Here is a 26,256-nt window from a genome sequence, read left to right on the forward strand (position 1 = left end):
TGATCGAAGTGCAATTGTGATGCGGTGCAGAATTAGCACAGGAAACTATGCAAATTCTGCACCGCATCAGTGTAAATCAGGGCTCAATAGTGATATACAGTGTTTTCTTGCATATTTTATTTTTTAGCATCTAAAGTAAATAACGTACCAATATTTTTGTCTATTTTTTGGCAGGAAAATAGGAATGATTGCATATCGTATTTTGTATTTTTTTCAGCCCATAGGTCTTATAGTACCTTTCTATTCTTGATGCTCTCTTGAAAAAGCCTTATGTTTAAAGAGGTTAATAGCTCAAGCTTAAAGTTTATCTCCAGACACAAATTATATTTTATAAAAGTCCAGTAAAAAAAAAAATCACCTACTAAAAAGCTGAAGTTAAGGATAAACTTCTCTTTAGGATACAGTACCATATACATCAGTTATACTGTATACAGGGGTTAGATCAGGGGTGGGCAAACTTTTTGACTTGAGGGCTGCAATGGGTTCATATATTGGACCCGGGGGCCGGACCAAGAGTAGATGAATGATGTGTATGTGTCATCAATAGTAAGTATAGTAATATTCCCCCATAGTAAGCATAGTAATTAATCCCCCATATAGTAATTCATCCCCCATAGTAATTCATCCCCCATATAGTAATTCATCCCCCATAGTAAGTAATCCCCCATATAGTAATTCATCCCCCATAGTAATTAATCCCCCATATAGTAATTCATCCCCCATAGTAATTCATCCCCCATAGTAATTAATCCCCCATATAGTAATTCATCCCCCATAGTATTTCATCCCCCATAGTAATTCATCCCCCATATAGTAATTCATCCCCCCTATAGTAATTCATCCCCCCTATAGTAATTCATTCCCCATATTAATTCATCCCCCATATTAAGTCCCCAAGTCCCCCCTGTGTCAATTTACTTACCTTTGCTCCGCGCGTTCCTCTCGCCGTGTTCCCGCGCCGTTCCGGTCTTCAGGGCGGACTGTGAGAGGAGCCTAGCTCCCATCACGTTCATCACGCTGCCCCGCCTACACACATCCTGACAGCCATCCTGACAGTATCACACTCCGCGGGCCGGATTAAAAGGTCCGCCGGGCCGTATACGGCCCGCGGGCCGTAGTTTGCCCATTGCTGGGTTAGACAAAAAATAGAAACACTATATGATTTGCAGGTGTGAAAGTGACAAAAAAATCACCTACTATAAAGCTGAAGTTAAGGATAAACTTCTCTTTAAGATACAGTACTATATACATTAGTTATACTGTATACAGGGGTTAGACAAAAAATAGAAACACTACATGATTTGTAAGTGTGAAAGTGACAACATTTTTTGCTTTGAAAGCAGAAGTCAAGTAACATTCCTTTGCTTTCACTGTGTGATAGGACCAGGCCCAGATTAAGAGCATCATGGGCCTGGTGCTAAGCATTTTGGTGGGCCTTTTTATGGAAATAAATAAAATGAAAAGCAATCTACCCGGTTTTTATGAAAGCGTGTCATTGCAAAACAAGAAAATATTTAACAAAATGAAACAAAACAAACAATATAAATTAAATTAAGTTTACGCTATGTTTAGACTAAGCACGCCATGGCAAATGGTACGCATGGCCAGATTTTGCTGAACAGTAAAGGCACTTAAAGGGGGAACAATAAACAGAATATGTGCCTAGTCACTATATATACTACACACATATACCACAGTCCCTGAACCACAACTGACAGCCTCACAGACACAAATAATCCTCAGGACAAAGGATCATTTTAAAAAAAAATTAAACGTTTCCATTTCGTATGCTTTCATGCACACAAAAAGGAGTGACCGACTGAGCTGATCTTAAAGAAGAACCTCATTAGAGCCGAAACAATTAATTGACATAATCAATTATAAAAATACCTGTCAATTATTTTCAAAATTGATTAGTTTGTTAGCCGATTAGTTGGCCTGAATACAAAATGCATTTTTTGTCAGAAAATACAGTGCAGTACACATACAGCTCAGTTCAGAGCTCTGTGCAGGGAAGATCAGCATCAGAAACCCAGAGCTGATAGACTGAAGGTAATATAAGGCATTACAATTAAAGTTTTCTATTCTGCTCCTTCAAATTCAAATTAGATATTAGTGGATTAGATATTTTGTTCTCAACAATATAGCTGGTTATTTATATTTACCACTGCCTATAGATATTCAAGAATAAATTACTTTACATATTAACTAAATTATACAACAAACCTTTTTGTTAGGTTTTATCTAATTAATTGAAACAATAACTGGCCAACTAATCCATTATGAAAAAGTTGCAGCCTTAAACTTCATTAAAACCAGCAACTGTTGGGACAATGAACATCATGGCCAGCATAATGTTTAGAGTACAGGAGTCAGGAACATACAAAACATATAGTTGCTTCTTACATCAGAGTCCACAGTGTTCCCCTTAAATCAGATTCTTTCCAGAATTTCCTTTTTACATCAGAGTCCACAGTGTTACATTTTAAATTAGAGCTCCCCCTTTAAATCTGGGTTCTCAGAGAGTTCCCCTCTACGCAGGGAAATTGATGTAAAGAACACTGTGTACTCTGGTGTAAAGGGGAAACGCTGGTGTAAAGGGGAACTCTGAAGGGGGGGTCTCTAGTCACCTGAGTCCCTCCTTACATCACAGTCTGAAGCGTTTACCCTTACATCAGAGTCCCTGATTTATATAAAATGTAAGGGGGGACTCTGATGTAAGGAGGAACACTGGGACCTCAGATGTAAGGGGGACTCAGGTGACCAGAGACCCCCCTAACATCAGTGTTCCCTTTATAAAAAATGTGTAAGAAGGGGACTCTGACATAAGGGGGATTTCTGTGGACTGTGATGTAAAGGGGGCCTCTGATGTAAGGGGGTCTCTAGTTGCCACAGAGATCCCACTTACATCAGAGTTCCCCTCTACCCGAGTCTGCAGAGTTCCTCTTTAAATCAGAGTCCCAGACAATAAGTATTTCTAGAAGGGGGGCAGGTCAGCCATGGCAGCCCCCTCACAGAGTATTTCACCCTATATGACCAGCCACCCTTTCTTCCCCAGTATGCATTGCCCTCCCCTCCATGGAGTAAAAATTCCAGCATGGCAGACTGGGATCCCATTTCGCAGCTGCTCCCCAGTGCCCCACGCACAGGATGACTAAGTAGTACTGCACGAGAGGACACCCTGTCTTCATGGCTGCTGCAGTGCCACGCACACACTGACAGAGTCTGTGCCCCTCCTCTCCCACTCTCTCCTTACCAGACTGTGATATGTCCCGAGTCCCGACTCCTGGCTGGTCACTGCTGTCTGCAGGTCATGAGCCAGAAGCAGCCAGGGCCTGTGTTTGCACTTGATTGGTTTCTAGGATACTAGGCGATCCTAGCAACCAATCATTTTTACAATGGTGGACATTGAGCCGTGGTGGGCAACGGCGGCTCGGTGTCAGAGGGCAGGACTTGTTTAAAAGCTAAAAAAAGGTGGACGTTTTTGAGCTGCTGAGTCTATACTGTATTAAGGTAGGGACCAGCAGCTGAAGCTCCAATAGCCTCTATGTTAATCCAGCCCTGGATGAGACACCTAGGTAACAGGTGGGAAGCCTAACGTTCACCATTCAATATGTGCGCTGCTAGTAATACGGAGTTGTGTCAAAGCTTATTGAGCTTCAAAAAGGTATATCAAAGGTTATGATGGCATATACAGTTTCCGGGATATCACCATCTGATAAGCATAAGTGAAGTTGATGTGGAAGACTGAGATTGAGCTCTGCAGTCACTTTTGCAGCAATTGTTTTCTTATTCTGGGTCCCAATCCTACGCAATGTCCTTTTGTCTCTTTCGGTCAGTTGACCACATGGACCATGCTTATGCTTATCAAATGATGTTTACCTGGAAACTGTATATGCCATCATAACCTTTCATACTGTACCTCCTGGCATGACAAATAAATTGTGAACTTCAGTCACAGGGGCACCAGCCAAGCGGGCACCAACAATGTGCCCTGTTTGAAGCTCAGTAAGCAGTGAATGATGAAAGTGAGGCTTCTTCCCACCTGGTAGCTACAGTAGGTGTCTCATCACACAGTGGAAGCAAAAGAATGTTACATCACTTCCGTTTTCAACACGAAACATATCATCACTTTCACACCTGCATATCATGTAGTGTTTCCATTCATTTGCCCAACCCCTGTACACGTGTAATGTTGCTTATCCTATTAGCTATTAGCTAGAGGAGTCTGCTTGTGCCACCTCACAGCCGATGGATACAATCTTTAGCTGCTGTCTTCTGTCACTGTAAAATTTGACTGCAGTCAAAAGGTGAACCACTGTGTGAATGAAGGCTGCGGGAAGGGAGGGGGCAGGGAAAGGGAAGCCATCCTCACCTAAGTGAGGATTTTGGAAGTGGGAGAGGGTACCAAAAGAAAAACTGGTATTCGCTCCCCTCCTCCCAAAAAAAACCTCTAAGGCCCTTTTCACACAAAGGGTTTGATCAGGTCCACCTGTTGGCTTGTTATCCCCATGGACCGACAGATGCATGACTTGTGTTCATTTACACCTGCTTACCTCCAATCTGATCCGGTGTGTTAAGAAAAAAATGGAAGGGGATCCATAACTCCTCTATCTAGGTGATATGAATTGGATAGCAGTTGGGTGTAAACAAACAGCGGAGTCCATTTACACCCACCAGTTCATAGAGCAGAATGGGCTCGGTCCATGTCCACTCTCCATAAACTGAATGAACTTGTCATCCACTCTGATAAGCAGGGGATCAGCAGACAGATCCTCTGCTGATCATAAAGGAGTCCGTCCTTTGTAAAAGGGGGGCTAACTCAATTATAGGCTTGAGGGTGGGGAGCAAAAAGCGGGACTTTACTTTTTGAGTCTAAGACATGGTATTAATTTCTTATCAGGCAAGACTACCTTACAAAGGGCAAAGTACATGTAATTTGTTTCCTGATCCAGAATGAGTACAGATATATCCAGTGTCAGTAATATCATTCAGTGTTCAAATCACCACATACTGTATGCTTATGTTTAACTGTATGTAACCCCCAAAAATACATATATTGCAGGGAAATGTTCTTTAAAACAGTAAATTATTATTATTATACAGTATTTATATAGCGCTAAAAGGTTTGCTCAGCGCTGTACATTATAATGGGGGATAGAACATGAGACAATACAGTAACAAAACAATACACGAGGGGGTCAAGGGCCCTGCTCTTTCGAGCTTAATATCTAGGAGGGAGGGGATAGTGGTACAGGAGTAAATCACAGCCTTTTGTTAATTCTGAATCTACAGAATATTACTTGCTGAACTTACTGGTTCTAATGGTATCAATGCTTAATACTCTGGCTCCCATTCAGCAGAGTTTTGTCACCCTTCTCTATGCTTCTGCAGATGCAGTGCAAATGTGTGTGACACCATACACAGCATCAGCATATGGTGCCTTTGTCCTCCACAACCCCTCCACCAACCTTGACTGACAGTCACTTTGGCTAATTCCAATTAGCTTGCTATATAATGTACAGAAACTGATGTAACATACTGCTGATGTTTGGAACCTACAGCCCCACCCACAGAGACAGTGAAGAAATAAGTATTTGATCCCCTGCTGATTTTGAATGTTTGCCCACTCACAAACAAATGATCAGTCTAAAAATTGAATGGTAGGTGTATTGTAACACTGACAGACAGAATAGCAACAAAAAATTCAAAAGAAATGCATGTCTGGAATCTGATTGATTGCTCCTGTGGACAATTGTCTTTTATACAGGTAACAAAATGAGATTAGCAGCTCTCCCTTTAAGAGACTGCTTCTAATCTCAGCTTGTTACCTGTATGAAAGACACCTGGTAGCCAGAAATCCTGCTGAGTGATAGGGGATCAGATACTTATTTCCCTCATGAACATGCAAATCAGTGCATAATTTGTTAGACATACATTTCTTTTGACTTTTTTGTTGCTATTCTGTGTCTCGGTGTTACAATACACCATTTTTCCTGAAGCCAACATGTACCACTACCACATGTATGCTGCCATGGATTGGCACCAGAAAAGGAAAACTACAGATTTGTACTGCCATCTGTTTTCCTATTGGGGAAATTTCCTTGCATTTCTTGTTAAGACAGAAAGCGATGGAAAATCTCTCAAATTGGAACACAGACAAAAAAACAAACATATTTAAGAGAATGAGGAATGTTAAGAATGTCTGAAATGTTTTTGATGCTGTGTTTTTTTGTTCTGATAGGGGTCACATACAAAAGAATAATGTTAACTCTTCCTCATTGTGTCAAAATTGTTTTACTTTAGCATTAGATATAGGGAAACTAGGTAATTTTCAGCACTAACAGACTGACTAAATATTCAGCATGGACATTGTATACGTTTGGCTACGAGGTGTCTATCATAGTATGAAGTGGCAGAAGCAAAGGTTAGCTTAGTTTAGAGGTAGGTTAGTTTCAAGCACAGGTGAGAGGGGTTAAGGAACAGCAGGGAGGTTAAGTGTTAAGGCCTTAAGTGTTGGGGGTTTGGGATCAAGCATTAAGGGCTTACTTTAAGGGTTTGGTTAAGCGTAAGAGCCAAGCTAGAGGTTAGGTATTAGGGTAGGCTACATGTTAAAGGCTCCTTTCAGGGGTCGGTTTAAATGTTCAAGTAGAAAAGGGGTAGCTAGGGGGTGCTTTAGTGTAGGGGATATTTTACAGCATATTTAGAAAGGTCACTTGTTCTGACGCCAAGATCCTAATATCAAAACCTTAAGCACCATTAGTGTACCAATATTTAGGTTATAGGTTACATTGAGGTTAACAGTTGTGTTTGAGTTTTGGGTTCAGGGTAATGGTATCTTATTTAGTTACCTTTTCTTTTAGGGTGCAATCATTTACTTTTTGAATCAAAGTAGTTTTTTTGGGTTGGGATTTGGATAGTACTGGTATTGGTTGTATCAATGTACCATGCTCAGTAATGCAATAGTATTGTAAATATTAAAGCAGTTGTAGAGGGAAGAAGAGCTGTTGCAGACAGGCACAGAACTGAATAAGGATTGGGCTCAGGTAAGTGTTTAAAGGAGGCCTGGGAGGAGCAGTTTTTTTTAAAGGTTTTTACCCTAATGCGGAGAATGCTTTAAAGTTTAAAAAGCTTTTGCCTTTATAACCCCTTTAAAATTGTTGTAATGACTGAATGTTTTTTACTTTCATGCATTCTAGGCATTGAGGTAAAAAAACCTTCAGTGTGCAGCTCCCCCCACAGTCTCCCCAACACATACCTGAATCCAATCCCGATCCAGCAGTGTGCATGAGAGCTGAAGCTCTCCTGGGTCACTCTCTCTTCATTGGCTGAGCCAGTGGCTCCTGCTGCTGTCAATCACAGCCAGTAAGGAGGGAGCAGGAGGTGGGGCTGAGCCATGCTCTGTGTGTCCCATAGAGGAAAAAAAGGGAACTCAGGAGTGAGAACACATGAGTGCCCTAGAGCAGCCTTTCTCAACCAGGTTGCCTTGAGGTTTCTTCAGGGGTGCCTTGGCAAAATGTCTAAAATTTGCCCATAACTCTTATCCAAGCCAGCGGGTGGAACAAGCCGGTCTTATGGTTACACAAAGCCTCAGGTTTTCATTCTGTACCATTCTGATCTTCTAGCCACCAGCATCCTGACAACCAATGACATCATCAGTTGATAAGGAGGATGTCAGTTGCCTGCACAGCATCCCAGTTTGACCCTCCCCTGCCCCGCTCAATCATTGTTGGGTTCATTAGCCCAGTGATGGATAAAAACTGAGGGAGAAGAGAAACACTGGAATACTACTCAGTATAAGTGTATATGCTTTGGAAGAATATATTAAACTCTAATGTTGTTTGTCCTACATGTATGGATCTTGCTGCCTTATATAAAACTATTAAAATTATTTTTCACATTTTATTATGGGGTGCCCTTTTAAAATTCCAGACAGTCTAGAGGCACCCCATTTTAGAATGGGGTGCTGAAAGACTGTCCATAAGTTTGAAGGATGCCTCGGGACTGTCCATAATTTTAAAGGGTGCCTTGACTGGGAAAAGGTTGAGAAACAATGCCCTAGAGCAAGCAGCTTGCTCTGGTTGCACTCAGCAGGGGCGAGAGACCAGAGGTACGGGGGGGCACAGAATAGGAGGATCATGGCTGCTCTTTGCAATGGTAAGTATGTGTTTATTATTTTAAAGAAAAAAAACCCTTTATAAACAATTTAACGTCATAATGAAATGAATGAATCTAATCCTAAAACAAATGTTTGTTCAAAAACACTATGCAGAAAAACCTTTTCCTGGGTTTAAGGATAATGCTGATTTATAATGCTGAGAATGTATAAAGAGCAATTTAAAACTTTTTTGGTGGCAATAAACAGGCATTATTGTAATATGATAGCAATGAATGAACTTTTTCTGATGAACCTGACAGTCTGCCTGTATTGAGTATTGGCTGACAATTGTATTTTAAAAAATGGCATTTCAGATATACACAGTAACATTAATCAGTGCAAATGTCACCCTGGGACTTACCATGTGCCTGAAAGCATTTTCCAGTGCACCAATTACAAGACTTTCAGGAAATACTTGTTTTTCAAGGTGGAAACGTAATGCAGTCTCTAGAGGGGGTTCTGTTTTCTCCTGAGTCGGTGTATTTGAAGCACTCTCATTTCTTGTGCCACTGCCTAGACACAGAGGAGCAGCAATTGTAGGTTGTTGGAGAATATGTACAAGGTCTCTTAGCTGATCACAAATGTGAAGGTGAAGGAGCCTTGATGCTGTTAAAGAGCATCCATATCCTGCATGACCATCAAAAAGTCCCCAGTAATAGAAAGATAATCCATTGCTGATCTAAAGTATGGCAAACAAAAAACAAATTAATTAACATGACATGTAAAAATACACCCTTATAGTATATCTGACCTAAACTGGCCAATTCAAACTGAAATTTACTTCAGTGAAATGGACAAGTTAAAGCAATAGAGGATTTAGAGATAAAGTCAGCTGCATTTACAGTATGTGCATATCTTGACTTTTCCATTAAAAGTCAAGCTTAGACCCACCCCAGCTAACAAAGCATCCTATTGGTTACCCTAATGATGAACAGCTTCACCGGCCAATTTGGATGCTCTGGAGGAGGAGCAGGCCGAGCAGAGTGCAACTTTTACAAATAAGTGTACATGATTAGCTGTCCATATCTCGACTTATGTTTTAAGATGTTGTTTTCAATTAAGTATATATAATAAATCTATATATCTACTGATTGTTGATATTTATTTTTACCTGTTTTTATACATTTTTAATTCACATGTTCAGTCTGAACTGTATAATCAAGCTCTGGGCAGATATAAATACACAAATTAATGCAGCACAGTATTGATTCATAAATCATTACATTCCTTTAAATGCAAGCGGTGTAAGTACTTGAATTCTACTTGATGACAGCCTCTTGCAGGAGTTTTTAGACTGGGAGAGGGAAAACTAGCGCAAGGAGTGTATGGAGTTAATTTACTAAAACTGGAATGTGCAAAATCTGGTGTAGCTATGTATGGTAGCCAATCAGCTTTTAACTTTAGCTTGCTCAACTAAGCTTTGACAGTAAGACCTGGATGCTGACTGATTTCTGTGCATAGTTGCACCAAATTTTGCACTCTCCAGCTTTAGTAAATAACCCTGTTTTGTGTCATTCTTGTTGGCAGAATGATGGCCTAAAAAGGGACATGTTCATAGGAAAGAAGAGCAGAGTGACAGAGAAATGTTTCCATTGTACTGTTCAGTTACAGGCTGGGGGAAACAACAAGACCTGGGATTTTAAAAGAAATCCTGTAAATGGAGAAGGACAGCAGAATACATTTGGCCTACATTTATGAAGAAATCATTTTTTTTATTGGATATGTTGTAGTAGAAAATATTGTTTGTTTTTTTAACTTTTCAGTCTTTTTCGTTTATATAATAAAAAATCTCTATTTGTGTGAAAAAAAAAAAAATTCACTTGGGTGCAGTGAATTGCCAGTTAAAGTAGCACAGTGCTGAATAGCAAAAAATGTCCTGGTCATGAAGGGGATAAAACATGGAGGTCAAGTGGTTAATAAATAAATAGCTAAATTTTTTTCATATCAACTCGTAAACATCCAACCTTGCTGCGGTATCTGTCTTACACACATACTGCATCATGAATTACTATTTAGAGGGGAATTTATTGCTTTAAAGGGATTTATAAAAGAAAGGAATTGAGAATTTGGTCTTGTAAAAAAATGCATGAAACAGCTGTGGACTTATCCATCCCTTCTGTACCTCACTGCATTCTTGGTCAACAGATACCCGGCTTTATTAACTGTACATGTTCTGCTCAGCACCTATCAGCAATTTTAATCAAAACAATACATTTGGTATTTAGAGGCTTAAATCTCTGAATGTTCAGCCATATAATTTATGTTTGCAACAAACCTTAGTATCTGTAGGCACATCAGAGTTCTCTGATTCGTTGCATTTGCTGTTTAATCTACTGTCTCTTTCTTCAACCGTCACAAATTCACAACAAGCCTGGTCTTCGTTGTGTTGACTCTTCCCAGCATTAATCACCCTACACAAGTGAAATAGAAAATTCAAAAAAAAATTATACAAAGAGTAAAGCATTTTACAAAAAATAACTGACAACAGCAAACCACTAAGGATAATTTAGATTAGCAAACCCTTCGATATATCAAGATGTAGGCCATAGATGGGTGGAAGGGGGCCCCAATAGGGGGATGAGGGAGACAAATTAAACATCAAGAGGAGCTGACATCAGACTGACAGGAGGAGACTTGAGGGCAAAAAGTATAGTTACAATACAATTCAATACAGGAGGAGTCAAAGGGCCCTGCCCCTGAGAGCTTACGACCTAAAAGCGGACACAACCTCTAATATGCAGGCCTAAAATGTGTATTTTAACATGCATGCAAAAAACTCAAAAATTATTCTGGCAGTGAAGTAGATTAAGGCCTTATACACACTGCTTCTAAATACCCCTCCATGTTAACCCACAGTATGTGTCCATACACAGAGGGGTCTGGAGGTGTTTCGAGGTGGAGACATTTAGAGGCAAAAAAATCCCCACTGCCATCACATTCAGGAGCAGCAGTGTTTTGGCAGAAATAAATTATTAATACACTTAATAAACTATTATTCTGCCCAGTTTTTTTTGGCCAAAATGCTGCTGCCAGAAGGAAAGGCATTTAGGAGAGTTGGACAAACACATTGTGTGCATGAGGCCTTAGAGGAACTGAATTCTGAAAGCTGTGCCACCAAAAAAAGGCAACTGACTAGTCACCAACATTGCCTGTGATCCCCTTGCAGGTGACCTTTCCCCATTACTAATCTGTGTGGAGGCAATCATCTTGGCAGAGAAAGGGTTTTTCTTCCTCAGGCCTCCAGCAAGGAGAACAGTGAGCAACACAATAGTGACCAGGGGCGGACTGACAACTCATGGGGCCCCCGGGCAATAGGGGATCCTTGCCCAAACTCAAAATAGCCTATGAAAAAGGTACCAGGGGCATCTCATGGGGCCCCCTACTGACCCCGGGCCCTCGGTCACTGCACGAGTTTCCAAATGGTCAGTCCGCCCCTGATAGTGACATTACCAATTCTCACTGAAAATCTCCTGAGACAGAAGTACATTGTATCTTACACTGTAGATGCACAGCTAGAAGGCTGTAGGAACACAGGGCCTAGGCACACTCATTTACCAGGAAGGGAACTGATACCTCTCAGGAGGAATTCATCACAAAATGCTTATATTCACTTTTTGAATTCAGGTCCACTTAGTAGTAGACACATGACTTGTGTCTAAAAAAATGAGGAAGTGAACGGCTTGCCTGTGCCCTGAAGCAGGAGCATATGCACCAATGGTAGCAACAGCCGCTCCATAGAATTAAAGGCTGGGACACGGGCAATGAGGTAATGCCACTGAACAGCAGGATCAACCAGGTTTATTTTAGTTAGAATTATACAAAAAAGGGTTTTTTATACTTTACATAAAACAAATGTCAGGATGCTGAAGTTGAGTTGTAATAATGCAATATTTAATGTCATGACAGTTTTTTACATTATGCGTTTAATGATACTTTAACTGCTTCCCGTCTTCTCACAGTCTCTAAAGGTTGGTTAATGTACCAGGCGGACTGGGAGCCTGGTGATTCGTGTGTCACCCAGGCACAGCAGATCCTGTTACCGCTGTTTCCGGGTGATCGCATGGTGTTTTACATATGATTGCTGTGTCCAATCACATGGTAAAAAACCATGTGATCACCCGGACACAACGGTAATGTGATCCGCTGCGCCTGGATGACACACGAATCACCAGTCGCAGTGGATCACATTACCACTGTGTCCGGGTGATCACATGGTGTTTTACCAGGTGATTGCTGTGTCCAATCACAGCAATCACATGGTAAACAATAGAAACCGAAAGTAAAGCTCAGTTCTGTTTGCTCTCACACAGATAATCTGTAAGAACAAAGAAAACCATAACTGCAGCTTGTGAGTGTACAGCAGCTGCTGGTGTTGCAGAGCTGGATTTCATTGATTGTATCATGAATTCACAGATGTACTGCTCAATATTGAAAGAGAAGATGCTACCATCACTCCATGCCCTTGGTCGTTGTACACTTTTCCAACATGACAATGATCCAAAACACACATCAAAGGCTACTGTCGCATTTCTGAAGAAGAACAAGGTGAAAGTGATTCAGTGGCCAAGTACAGTTGTGTTCAAAATAATAGCAGTGTGTTGAAAAAAGTGAATAAAGCTCAAAATCCTTCTAATAGCTTTTATTTTCATACACACAAATGCATTGGGAACACTACACATTCTATTCCAAATCAAAACATGAAGAAAAATAGATCAAATTTGTGTTATTCCTTTAAAAAGATTAAAGAAAAGTGAATATTAGACTATTTAAAAAAATAGCAGTTTGTATTCTTCTTTACAAACTGAAACATTCACTATATAAACTGAAAAATGTTTGAAGATTTTGTTTTCCTTTGAATCACTTAATGAATATTTAGTTGTATAAGCACTGTTTCTGAGAACTGCTGTACATCTGTGTTGCATGGAGTCAACCAACTTCTGGCACCTGTGAACAGGTATTCCAGCCCAGGATGATTGGGCTACATTCCACAGTTCTTCTCTATTTCTTGGTTTTGCCTCAGAAACTGCATTTTTGATGTCACCCCACAAGTTTTCTATTGAATTAAGATCCGGGGATTGAGCTGGCCACTTCATAACGTCAATCTTGTTGGTCTGGAACCAAGATGTCGCATGTTTACTGGTGTGTTTGGGGTCGTTGTCTTGTTGGCACACCCATTTCAAGGGCATTTCTTCTTCAGCATAAGGCAGCATGACCTCTTCAAGTATTCTGATGTATTCAAACTGATCCATGATCCCTGGTATGCGATAAATAGGCCCAACACCGTAGTATGAGAAACATCCCCATATCATGATGCTTGCGCAACCATGCTTCACTGTCTTCACATTGTACTGTGGCTTGAATTCAGTGTTTGGGGGTCGTCTGACAAACTGTCTCCGGCCACTAGATCCAAAAAGAACAATCTTACTTTCATCATTCCACAAAATGTTGCGCTATTTCTCTTTAGGCCAGTCAATGTGCTCTTTGGCAAATTGTAACCTCTTCAGCACATGCCTTTTTCTCAACAGTGGGACTTTGCGGGGGCTTCTTGCAGATAGCTTGGCTTCACATAGGCGTCTTCTAATTGTAACAGTACTCACAGGTAACTTTAGACCTTCTTTGATCTTCCTGGAGCTGATTGTTGGCTGAGTCCTTGCCATTTTGGCTGTTCTATCCATTCGAGTGGTAGTTTTTTGCCTTTCTTCCACGTCTTTTAGGTTTTGGTTGCCATTTTAAAGCATTTGCAATCATTTTAGCTGAGCAGCCTATCATTTTCTGCACTTCTTTATATGTTTTTTCCTCTCCAATCAACTTTTTAATCAAGGTACGCTGTTCTTCTGAACAATTTCAGAGAGAAATGCACTGTGACCAGCATGTACAACATTTGCTGCCTTCCTTCCTTAAATAAGGGCAATAATTGCCACCTGTTTTTCAAAGAATGAATGACCTCACTAATAGAACTCCACATTGCTATTATTTTGAACATGCCCCTTTCAATTAGTAATTTAATTACACAGAATCAGCAGCATGCATGTCATGACTGTTGGGTCTGTTGGATTTCTATTACTCTACTACACCTACTAGTAAATTATTTGCCATGTAGAAATATCATTTCTACCAAAAACAGTGATTGATCAGGTTAGTGATGTCTGACTGCTATTATTTTGAACACAACTGTATGTCTCCTGATCTGAACCCATTCGAACACCTAATGGGGAATTTTGAAGAGACAAGTTGAGCATCACTCTCCATCCATCATCCAGGATCTAAAAGAGGTCGTTCTTGAAGAATGGAAAAAGATAGATGTTGCAATATGTTCCCAACTTGTTCATTCCATGCCTAGAAGACTTGGTGCTGTCCTTACAAATCATGGAGGTCATACAAAATACTAGATGAAGTAGTTTTTGTTGTGGGGTATATTCATGTTTACATCAACTCATTTGAGTAAAACTGAAGATTTTGTAATTTAAGTTATACCATTAACCTTACTTTCATGTAATGAGCTGAACAAATTTCTATAAAACTCAGTTTTGTCAAACTTTTATAAATTGTTCTTGTGTTGATTGAGATATTGATTAAAAGCTTACGTTTCAAAAGGGGTGTACACCTTTATGCTGAGCACTGTATATACCATAGTTTGTAGACTCTATAACTTTCACACAGACTAAATAACAAACAGTTTTGGGTTATTTTTACCCAAAAAAAATTTTTTTCAAAATGTTTGGTATTTTTTCATTTATATAGCAACAAATAAAAAAACCAAAAGAAAGCTATATCTGTTGAAAAGAAATGATAAAAATGTCATATGGGTACAGTGTTGCATGACTGATCAATTGGCACTCAAAGTGTGACAGCTCTGAAAGCTTCTGAAAGGCCTGGACTGGAAGGGGTGAAAGTGTCCAGACTTGAATTGGTTAATGGTGAGCTCTTCAACCTAGCAGCACTAGGGTCCCTGGATCAAGTTTTGACCTGAATGGCGTTCACCTGTGATAGCATGGGTTTCCTTTGGGTATTCCGGTTTCCTCTCACACTCCAAAGGCATGTTGATAGGTTAATTGGCCCCTCCCTGGGCTGGTTCACACCAGATGCAGTTCAGTGTGTTTTTATTCTGCATCAAAAATGCATTGACAATGTTTAACATGGATTTCAATGGCCCTAGTTCACACCAGTGCATTGTGTTTCAGTGCAGTCAACAAAAGTAGAATGCATTGCATTTTTTTCTGCATGTTATGCATCTGGAATGGAGCAAGATGCATCAGAAACATGAATGCATATGTCCTAAACTGTGATGGAGAAAAAAAAAAATCACTGGAATGAGTCAAAAACTCACCAGAATGCATTAACAAAATCATCAAAAAGTTGCATGTAGAAATGTATCCGAAACGCTGAAATTGTGGTGTGAACTGGCCCTAGTATGCGTATGTATGCATATGAGGTAGGGACCTTGGATTGGAGGGCAGAGACTAAAGTGAATGTACATTTTGTAAAGTGCTGGATAAATTGGTGCTATACACTCACCGACCACTTTATTAGATGCAAATCAGCCAATCACATGGCAGCAACTCAATGCATATAGGCATATGTAGACATGGTGAAGATGACTTGCTGAAGTTCAAACTGAGCATCAGAATGGGGAAGAACATGAATTTAAGTGACATTGAACGTGGCATGGTAGTTGGTGCCAGACAGGCTGGTTTGAGTATTTAAAAATTGCTGATCTACTGGGATTTTCAAGCACAGCCATCTCTACGGTTTAGGCTGGCCATACATGATTCGAAATTCAACCAATTTTTTGTCTGAAAATCGTACCTAAGAATAATCTGCCAATTTTCGCTCTGTTAGTGGGTTAATGGCACCAGCTGATTTTCGTTGTTCCTTCCCTTTTCGGTGATCAGGCATGTTGTAAAATTCATGAAAAGCTACTGATTTTCGACGCAATGATGGTTAAATCGTATGATCATTTTTCCGAAAAGAATATGAGCCGTGACCTGGAAGGAACAGACGTTTTGCACGTTACAGGTGAAACTTGGCCGACCAAGTCATAAAGTTCACCCCATATACAGGTGAAACTCGAAAAATTAGAATATCGTGCAAAAGTTAATTTATTTCAGTAATGCAACTTAAAAGGTGAAACTAATATATGAGATGGACTCATTACATGCAAAGCAAGATAGTTCAAGCCGTGATTTGTTATAATTGTGATAATTATGGCTTACAGCTCATGAAAACCCCAAATCCACAATCTCAGAAAATTAGAATATTGTGAAAAGGTGCAATATTCTAGGCTCAAAGTGTCCCACTCTAATCAGCTAATTAAGCCATAACACCTGCAAAGGGTTCCTGAGCCTTTAAATGGTCTCTCAGTCTGGTTCAGTAGGAATCACAATCATGGGAAAGACTGCTGACCTGACAGTTGTGCAGAAAACCATCATTGACACCCTCCATAAGGAGGGAAAGCCTCTAAAGGTAATTGCAAAAGAAGTTGGATGTTCCCAAAGTGGTGTATCAAAGCACATTAATAGAAAGTTATGTGGAAGGGAAAAGTGTGGAAGAAAAAGGCGCACAAGCAGCAGGGATGACCACAGCCTGGAGAGGATTGTCAGGAAAAGGCCATTCAAAAGTGTTGGAGACTTTCACAAGGAATGGACTGAGGCTGGAGTCAGTGCATCAAGAGCGACCACACACAGACGGATCCTGGACATGGGCTTCAAATGTCATATTCCTCTTGTCAAGCCGCTCCTGAACAACAAACAACGTCAGAAGTGTCTTACCTGGGCTAAAGAAAAACAGACCTGGTCTGTTGCTCAGTGATCCAAAGTCCTCTTTTCTGTTGAGAGCAACTTTTGCATCTCATTTGGAAACCAAGGACCCAGAGTATGGAGGAAGAATGGAGGGGCACACTGCAAGATGCTTGAAGTCCAGTGTGAAGTTTCCACAGTCTGTGCTGATTTGGGGAGCCATATCATCTGCTGGTGTTGGTCCACTGTGCTTCATTAAGTCCAGGGTCAACGCAGCCATCTACCAAGAGATTTTGGAGCAATTCATGCTTCCTTCCGCAGACGAGCTTTATGGGGATGCTGACTTCATTTTCCAGCAGGACTTGGCACCTGCCCACACTGCCAAAAGCACCAACACCTGGTTCAATGACCGTAGGATTACTGTGCTTGATTGGCCAGCAAACTCGCCTGACCTGAACCCCATAGAGGATCTATGGGGCATTGCCAAGAGAAAGATGAGAGACATGAAACCGAACAATGCAGAAGAGCTGAAGGCTGCTATTGAAGCATCCTGGTCTTCCATAACACCTCAGCAGTGCCACAGGCTGATAGCTTCCATGCCACACCGCATTGAGGCATTAATTGCGGCAAAAGGGGCCCAAACCAAGTACTGAGTACATATGCATGCTTATACTTTTCAGAGGTCCGATACTGTTCTATGTACAATCCTTGTTTTATTGATTGCATGTAATATTCTAATTTTCTGAGATTGTGGATTTGGGGTTTTCATGAGCTGTAAGCTATAATCATCACAATCACGGCTTGGACTATCTTCCTTTGCATGTAATGAGTCTATCTCTCATATATTAGTTTCACCTTTTAAGTTGCATTACTGAAATAAATGAACGTTTGCACGATATTCTAATTTTTCGAGTTTCACCTGTATATGGGGTGAACTTTATGACTTGGTCTGCCAATTTTCGAAATCAATGATGGCACCATCGGATTACTGAGTGAACGACATTTCCGATTTTCGGACGAAAAATCATTCAGATTTCGAACCATGTATGGCCTGCATTACAGAGTGTGGTCAGAAAAAGAGAAAATGTCCAGTGAGTGGGAGTTGTGTGGATGAAAATGCCTTGTTGATGTCAAAGGTCAGAGGAGAATGGGCAGACTGGTTGCTGCAAAATCCAGCTAGTAGGGTCAGAATTTGGCGTAAACAATATGAAAGCATGGATCCATCCTGCCTTGTATCAACGGTTCAGGCTGGTGGTGTAATAGTGTGGGGGATTATTTTTTTCTTGGCACTAGCAAGGTGTACCTAATAAAGTGGCTGGTGAGTGTATATGCCTGTTATAAATAAACAAATGAGATAATGATACTGTATACTACAACCAAAGAGAAGGGAAGTTGATAATTACAGGAACACACATTCTACTGAGAAAGAATTCCGGGCCTCCTAGATCAGTCACAAGACTAAATGTGTAATACCTCGTACAGCTACATGTTGCTTCCCTTCTACCCACAAAGGAAGTCTGAGAGGCTTTGCTTTTAGATAGAAAGTTTACCACTGCAGCATAGGCACTGTAGCTCTATAGTGTGATGATGAATGTGTTTTCCTACACTCAAACATTTTGGTCTTCTGAAAGTACTACTATTATTTTACCGTCTAGAGCAGTTTACTAGATGTTAGGACCCTCACGTTCTTCAATTTGTTCACAGGGCCACAGGTAAACAAAATGTATATTTCAAAAGATATAAATAACCCATCCATCCTTGATAGTAATAATAGTCACAGTAGTTGCTGTTACACTGTTTAAATGGATATTAAACCTTCAGTTTTTAAGCACTTCTGAGCAGCTGATTTAATAATTTACTGAATATGCTACATCCTTGCCTATGTTCCTGTTTAAGCTGGTGCCGTGACCACTGCACCAGGGTGGCTCCTTTCTTTTGCAGCATCCTATGGAGCCACCCTTGCATGCAGGGGACTAGAGTTGTGTCTCCCTACACTGTGTGCAGCAATAGAAACACACAGCTCTATACCATGGGAAACAGGCCAGTAAGTGGGTTAAAGTGATTGTCACCCCTAACCATACCCAGTGAAGTGACTAGCCTCAGGCGATACACAGAGATGAAACAAATAAACATATAGGGATTGATTTACTAAAACTGGAGAGTGCAAAATCTGGTGCAGCTCTGCATGGTAGCCAATCAGCTTCTAACTTCAGCTTGGCCAATTAAGCTTTGACAATAAAACCGAAAGCTGATTGGTTTCTGTGCAAACCTGCACCAGATTTTGCACTCTCCAGCTTTAATAAATCAATTATATATTGTACCTGTGTATCTGTAGCCCTTTCTTCTCCAGATCCCTTCAAAGCTAACACATCAAACACTATTTCTCAGCCTCCAGTAGACGGGAGCTGGGAATCTGTTTTTTACACTCTGCACAGCAAATAGCTGAGTGTAATCTGAGACTTGAGTGGAGAGAATGGATTCACTGCCTCTACACAGTCTTCTAGAGTAACATGTACAGCTGAATAATGCTGCAATTGAAGTCATTCCATGTGTGAGGTGAAGCTCGAGAAGGGTCTCAGCCTTGGCTCCTCCCAGGCCATGACTTCAGGGGGTGTGGCCTGGGAGGAGCCAAGGCTTAGAGAGTTTTTGATCTTCATCTAACACATAGGCTGACTGGAGTGCAGAGTCTTTTGCAGCAATATTTACTGGGCTTGAGTGAGTTCTGCAGATAGTCCGCAGTTTACTGGTGCTGCCTGCTCCGCTTAGCCTTCATCCTCACCTCATTGTGGAGCTTCCTCCGCCTGCACTTAGTACAATTTGCTTCCATTGTGGTTTTAGTAGTGGGGGATGGTCATTCAGCCTGGAGCTATCAGTCTGAAATTTGGTTACTAGAATTAAAGCCTGGTACACACCACTAGTTTTTTTTTTGTTCAACACAGTTCAAGAGGAGCCGCTGTACTAACGATATGATGTTAGTACAACGATCTCCATTGATGTGCTATTGTGCTCTGACAGGGGGGATGCCCCCCCCCCCAACCAGAACACTCCTGTCAGTGCTCTCAGCTATGGTTATTTATTTGTAAAAGATTTTAAAAAACATTTATCATTTTCCTTGCACTTCACAATTATGTGCCACTTTGTGCTGGTCTATAAAATCCCAATAAAATACATTTACGTATTTGGTTGTAACATGATAAAATGTGGAAAATTTCAAGGGCTATGAAAACTTTTTCAAGGCACTGTAAAAACCAGTCAGCTTCCAGGTTTTATTATCAAAGCTTAACTGAACAAGCTGAAGTTAAAAGCTGATTGGCTACCATGTACAGCTGCACCGGATTCTGGGTGCTCCAGTTTTAGTAAATCTACACCAGTATGCCTAAAATATTTCACGGGCTAGTGTATAATATGCAATGGTATGGAATTACCTTGTGTAATTATGACAATTAGAATATGAATAAGAATGATATTAAAGGGTTGTTCTATCCAAAACTAACAATGGTAGAGGCTGGCAAGGTGAGTCAATTGACATCTACTTAGGCCTCATGCACACTGGGTGTTTAGCCCCTATGTATAAGATTCTGACATTTTCGTGCTGGAGGAAAGCCCTGGTGCACTTGCCGCCCACACTGTCAGCAGCCTACAAAAGTCTATGAGAGGATGAAAGGTGCTGTCGCTGGAAAAGGTTGGATAGTACATCCAGTGGCACTAACGTTTAGGGCAGTATGCTCTCAGGGACGAATTCTGATGCAAGAAGTCTGCATTCTGGCATTTGTCCCTGGGTGCATACTGCCTGAAATGTTAGTAGCACTTGATGCACCGTCCAGCCTCATCCAGCCACAGCTACATTCTGTCTCTCATAAATTTTTAAAGGTTTCTGGGAGATGGGCTGGATGGTGCATCTGTGCCTTCGTGCGCAAAAAAAGCAGAGTCTCATTTACAGGGGGCTAAACGTGCAGTGTGCATCAAGTCTAACTCTTGAGTGTTCAGAGGAAAGATCCGGGTACTTATGTACAGTATATAATAGAAAGGAAAAGGAATTAGAATATTGAGACCTTGCCTTAGGAATAACCATTACAATCAGTTTGTGGTTGATTTCTAAAGCACTTTGCAATAGGAGTCTTGATTGTTTAGAACTTGCATTATGTTTTTCTATCAAGCACTGAGGTCAGCGATGTTTGAGGTCTCTGTGAATGCGGAAAAACACATCTACTTTATTTCATTCCTGTCTGTGCTTTCTTTTACGAATTAGTAATCACACATGATTCTGATCACCAGTTTCCTTCTCTTAGCAAGTTTTTACTGCCATTTAGTCACTGAAGCGCATTAAAATGATTGACAGTTTTTTAGCTACTTAAAGATTTATCACCTACTTGACACTCTCACAAAAACATGGATACATACACATTTTAAACATTTTACAAGGAAAAATGTCACTGTAAGGCATCATTCTCACAGGTGTAACAATGAATACATTGGTGCGAAGGGCTGTTTTCACCACCTTGGGATGCACAGGGGTCTTCACCACCTCGGGATGCACAGGTGTCTTCACCACCTCGGGCTGCACAGGTGTCTTCACCACCTCAGGCTGCACAGGTGTCTTCACCACCTCAGGCTGCACAGGTGTCTTCACCACCTCAGGCTGCACAGGTGTCTTCACCACCTTGGAATGCACAGGTGTCTTCACCACCTCAGGCTGCACAGGTGTCTTCACCACCTTGGAATGCACAGGTGTCTTCACCACCTCGGGATACACAGGTGTCTTCACCGCCAGGGGATGCACAGGTGTCTTCATCACCAGGGGATGCACAGGTGTCTTTCCTATTACAGGATGCACAGGTGTCTTCACCACCTTGGGATGTACAGGTGTCTTTACTACTGCAGGATGCACAGGTGTCTTCACCACCTTGGGATTTACAAGTGTCTTCACCACCTTGGGATGTACAGGTGTCTTCACCACCCCGGGATGAATAGGTGTCTTTACCACCTGGGGATGCACAGGTGTCTTTACTAATGCAGGATGCACAGGTGTCTTCACCACTTTGGGATGTACAGGTGTCTTTACTACTGCAGGATGCACAGGTGTCTTCACCACCTTGAGATGTACAAGTGTCTTCACCACCTTGGGATGTACAAGTGTCTTTACCACCTCGGGATGCACAGGTGTCTTCACCACCTCGGGATGCACAGGTGTCTTCATCACCACAGGATGCATAGGTGTCTTCATCACCTCAGGATGCACAGGTGTCTTCACCAACACAGGATGCACAGATGTCTTCACCACCTCGGGATGCCCAGGTGTTCTATGCAACTAAGTGCAGGCAGCCTGTTCAAAGTGTACAGTACATATGTGTGGGTCCCATGTACAGTCCAGAACACAGATAGACTGGATGTACACTCCATGATGTACTTGGAGATCCATACAAGTCAGCTGCCTGTCATTGATTTGAACAGGCTGCTTGCATGTCCCTTCATGGAACACTTGTGCATCCCATGTGGGTGAAGAGATTGGTACACCTGTGTGAAGGAGGCCTAAATGTAATCCTGTGTCTTTCTTGTTTATAGGTAAGTGGTCCTAGCATACATCTCAACATTTTGAAATTCAAAGTTAGGAGAACTATGCTGTTCATACATTGGCATGCATTAGCGTCAGTCAGGTTTGTTCAGTTTGTTTGGGCCCTTTTGTGTATGTTCTGGGCCCCCTCTGATTCTTTAAGCCTCATCTATGAATAATAAACATTTGTGTTGCGGCCACTGTGGCAACTCGCTAACAGCAGGCTGGTCAGAGATAACTGCCCAAATCCACTCTCACACCACAAATTATGTTGGTTACATGACCAGGAGGAAGTATTTTTGTCAGTGAAGCCCTAGACTAGTTGTAAGACCTACTACATGATATATGTAGGCAAAAGTTGCATGATAAATGTTTACCAAGCACAGATTCTTGATTCTATAAAGGATCAAATAATTACAATTAATAACAGGTTTAGACAAAATAGTGACATTATTTCCTTGCTCCTCCGCTTGTCCAATCAGAGAACACCTTGCATTTGTTGACAAAAATAGGTGTTCCGTGAATGTAGGTGGTGAAAGCAACCTGTTTGATCAATATGGAGTGGGACAGCTGCTCAGCACAGGACCCAGAAAATCATGACGATCACTGTAGTAGAGGCAATTACTACAGAAATTATCAGCTTTCAAAGTAGTCCAACAGATATGAAATATGTATACTTACATTGCTCCAAGCTGGTCCAACACTAAGGCTCCATGTACACGAGCCTACCCTAACTGCCGGCCGTGAGAAAACGCAAACTGCGGCAAAACTGCGGCAAAACTGTGGCAAAACGTTTTGCGTATTCCCACGGTTGGCGGTCAAAACGTTCCTAACCTGAATGCGATTCTTCCTCATTACGGAGAGGGAGGTTTAACCGCACCAAAATGTGGCAGCTCCTAAACTCTGCTAAAAGCCTATGTGTATATGAACACAGTCTTTTATGGAGTTGAGTTTAGGAGCTTTGGTAAAAAAATGCCAAAAGCTCCTAAACTCGAGTTTAGGAGCTGCTCATTTACAGGAATCCTTACTCTACTGAACATTGAGAGGGATATCAGCAAAAGCTTAGGTTATGATGTCATTCTTCACAGATTTGCTAATTCTCTTTCACTCTCACTAACTTTAAAAAAATTGCTGAGTTGTATCTAACTATGATTTCTACCCCATTCTAAACTCCATTGGCCATCCTCCTAATCATACTTCACGACATGTTGGTCATTATGCTCATCATACTTAGCAATACTGGCCTGACCAATTACTCAATATGTAAGTTTCCTGTCTTCTTTTTCTTTGCTGTTGCATGCTTCTTGGATCTTATTCACTGAGCACATGAATGTAGAAATCAGATGGATCATTTGTTTTAAAATGTCTAGTTTTCCTTTACATTTGTGGAGAAAGAGGAACTTCTCCGTACCTATCCTATCCTAAATTCAATATGAAATCACAATTACATGTTGTATGAAAATGAATAAAAACAAAATACTTACTAATCCATAGATTCCAGCATTGCCTTCTTGCAGGAAAAGTTGCACTTGCTCCACTAGGCTCCTGTGCTGCCATCTTGAAATAAGATCTGGCATATGCGCACAAATGCAATGCCTCTCTGCCAGTGGAACCTGTTAAATGTGCTTATCATGTACATATTAGGGTTGATTTCCTAAAGGCAAATAGGCTGTGCTCCGCAAGTTCGCTCCAAGTGCACTGGGGAGTACACTGCAAGTGCACTGAAAGTGCAGTTGCCCTAGATGTGAGGGTAACATGCAAGGAAAATAAAAAAAACAACATTTTTGCTTATACAGGATTGAATGAAAGAAATTTGCAGAGTTTTGCCTCATTTCATAGCTTCCCCTCGGATCTAAAGCAACTGCACTTGTAGTGCACCGTATATTTATCATTAGTAAATCAACCCCATTGCATTTCCCTTGTGATTCTTTTTGTTTGCTTTCAGTGGCAGCCACAGGTATAACCAGGGACGGACTGACCATTTGGACGCTCGGGCACTGCCCGAGGGCCCTGGGTCAGTGGGGGGCCCCATGAGATGCCCCTGGTACCTTTTTCTTAGGCTTTTTTGAGTTTGGGCAAGGACACAGGGGCCCCATGATCCCCTATTGCCCTTGGGCCCCATGAGTTGTCAGTCCGCCCCTGGCTATAACTGAGTTGTTTGTATTTGTATAATGATCCTAGCTCGTTTTTTTCTAGGGGAGAGGATAAACAGTTTTAGAGTACTTACATGATCCTCTCCTCCCCCAGCAGACAGCACTCCCTCGCAATCCAGCTGTGGACTTTCCCTCAGCGTCCTCGCGTTCAATGCAGGACTATGTACCCTCCTCTGGTCTTGGTGACATCTAGACTGCTGAAGTGTGGGAGTGCAGATACTGTGGGGGTGGTCTAGCTCTGGGGAGGAGCGGAGGATCAGGTAAGCAAATCTCCTTTTTTTTGTTCTCCAAGACATAAACAAACAAATAACCCTTGCAAGTGTGGGCATAGCCCCGTTGCAATGGATAATTTTTAATTTGCCCAGAGTTGTAGCTGGGCTGTTTTGACATATCTATATTAGATTTGACTTTGAAAACTGCCCCGTTGTATGAACTTGATGTCATAGGTGATTTTTATAAAGCTGACCTTACCTTGAAGTGAAATAGTGCTTTGGCAATGCAAGTTTACCTAACTGCCTCCCTCCCTTGTTATGCATACTGCCCTCTCCTCAAGGATGGGGGCCCCATGATAATCGTGCATTTTTGCATCGTCATATTTGCCAACTGTCCCAGATTTTCTAAGCTCTCCCATGATGGCCCAGGCAACGTCCCAAAGCCTGTACTGTGCCCCCCGATCCCAGTATTGTGCCCTCCTGACGTCCTGTACTGTACCCTTCTAGCCCCCCTTCTCATACAGTCCCCTTTGTGTTGATTATTTTTTGATTTAAGGCATCTTTTTAAAATCAATTTTATTGCAATACTATTACATATATGTTTAATTCTATAAACTATTTATACTTTAATTCTTGAGACTGGGTGTGTAAATTGGGGCAGGCTGGTAGGGCTTTGTCCAGGTGCCCATGATGGTGTTAAGATGGCCCTGCTTCTCCTTCCCTTTTTTTATCTCCCCTGCCGCTTGGGTTAGCACCTTTATCAAAGAAAAATATTTGGTTATTCATGTAATGGGAAGCTTGGTCACTCAAATACCCAGCATTGGGCGGGAGAGAATATTCAACAAATAGCTAGTTGTGTCTTGTGGTTCACACAATTGTTACCTAAAGTGTTTGTAGAGTCAAATATTTGTTCTTTTTTGGTATTGCACATAGCGTCCCTTATCCTCCTCTTATCAGGTTCCCCACCAGTGCTTCTGGCTCTTCCTTTTCTCAGTGTGTCACCACAGTAAGCCACTTCCTATTATGCACACCTACAGGCTCGATCGTGAACCGCGCTGTCTGTGTCTATAGACACAGTGTAGCTTGGCCCCGCTCCATCATCACAGGATTTGACTAAGAGCAGCATGAGCCAATGGAAGCCTGTGAGAGTGGGGATGAATGAAGAAAGATGCTGCAGGGAATGCATTACGGTAAAAAAAATGTTTAGGCTTTACAACTACTTTAACTCCCAGCAGCAGAATTGAAGGTGAGTTGTGGACAGTATATGTGCAGTAGCTGGGCAGCTGCCAAATTAGATTACTGAAGCTTGATTTGTATTATGTGCCCTGCTGTCTGGTGATATGGGCAACAACTGCAACATGCGGTTAGTTTGCATTGTATACCTGTCATAACATGAATATTTCAAGTAGCAAACATTTCTACTTCCTCTTGTGCAGATTTACTGTAT

At 41.4% G+C, this 26,256-nt stretch overlaps 1 protein-coding gene across 1 annotated transcript in view; it reads right to left on the minus strand.

The window, feature by feature from the left end:
• Positions 1–26,256, minus strand: part of LOC149462676 (protein phosphatase 1H-like) — a 99,679-nt gene that overhangs the window by 42,425 nt on the left and 30,998 nt on the right. The window contains exons 3-4 of the mRNA XM_089676729.1: positions 10,434–10,569; positions 8,520–8,837 (exon numbers count right to left, since the gene is read on the minus strand). Of these exons, the coding sequence (XP_089532855.1) occupies positions 8,520–8,837; positions 10,434–10,569 (454 nt within the window). The remainder of the gene's footprint in view (positions 1–8,519; positions 8,838–10,433; positions 10,570–26,256) is intronic.

Source organism: Staurois parvus, unplaced genomic scaffold (genome assembly GCF_062004578.1).
Source record: "Staurois parvus isolate SC_StPar_1 unplaced genomic scaffold, SC_StPar_1.0 ptg000172l, whole genome shotgun sequence".
Classification (NCBI taxonomy): Eukaryota; Metazoa; Chordata; class Amphibia; order Anura; family Ranidae; genus Staurois; species Staurois parvus.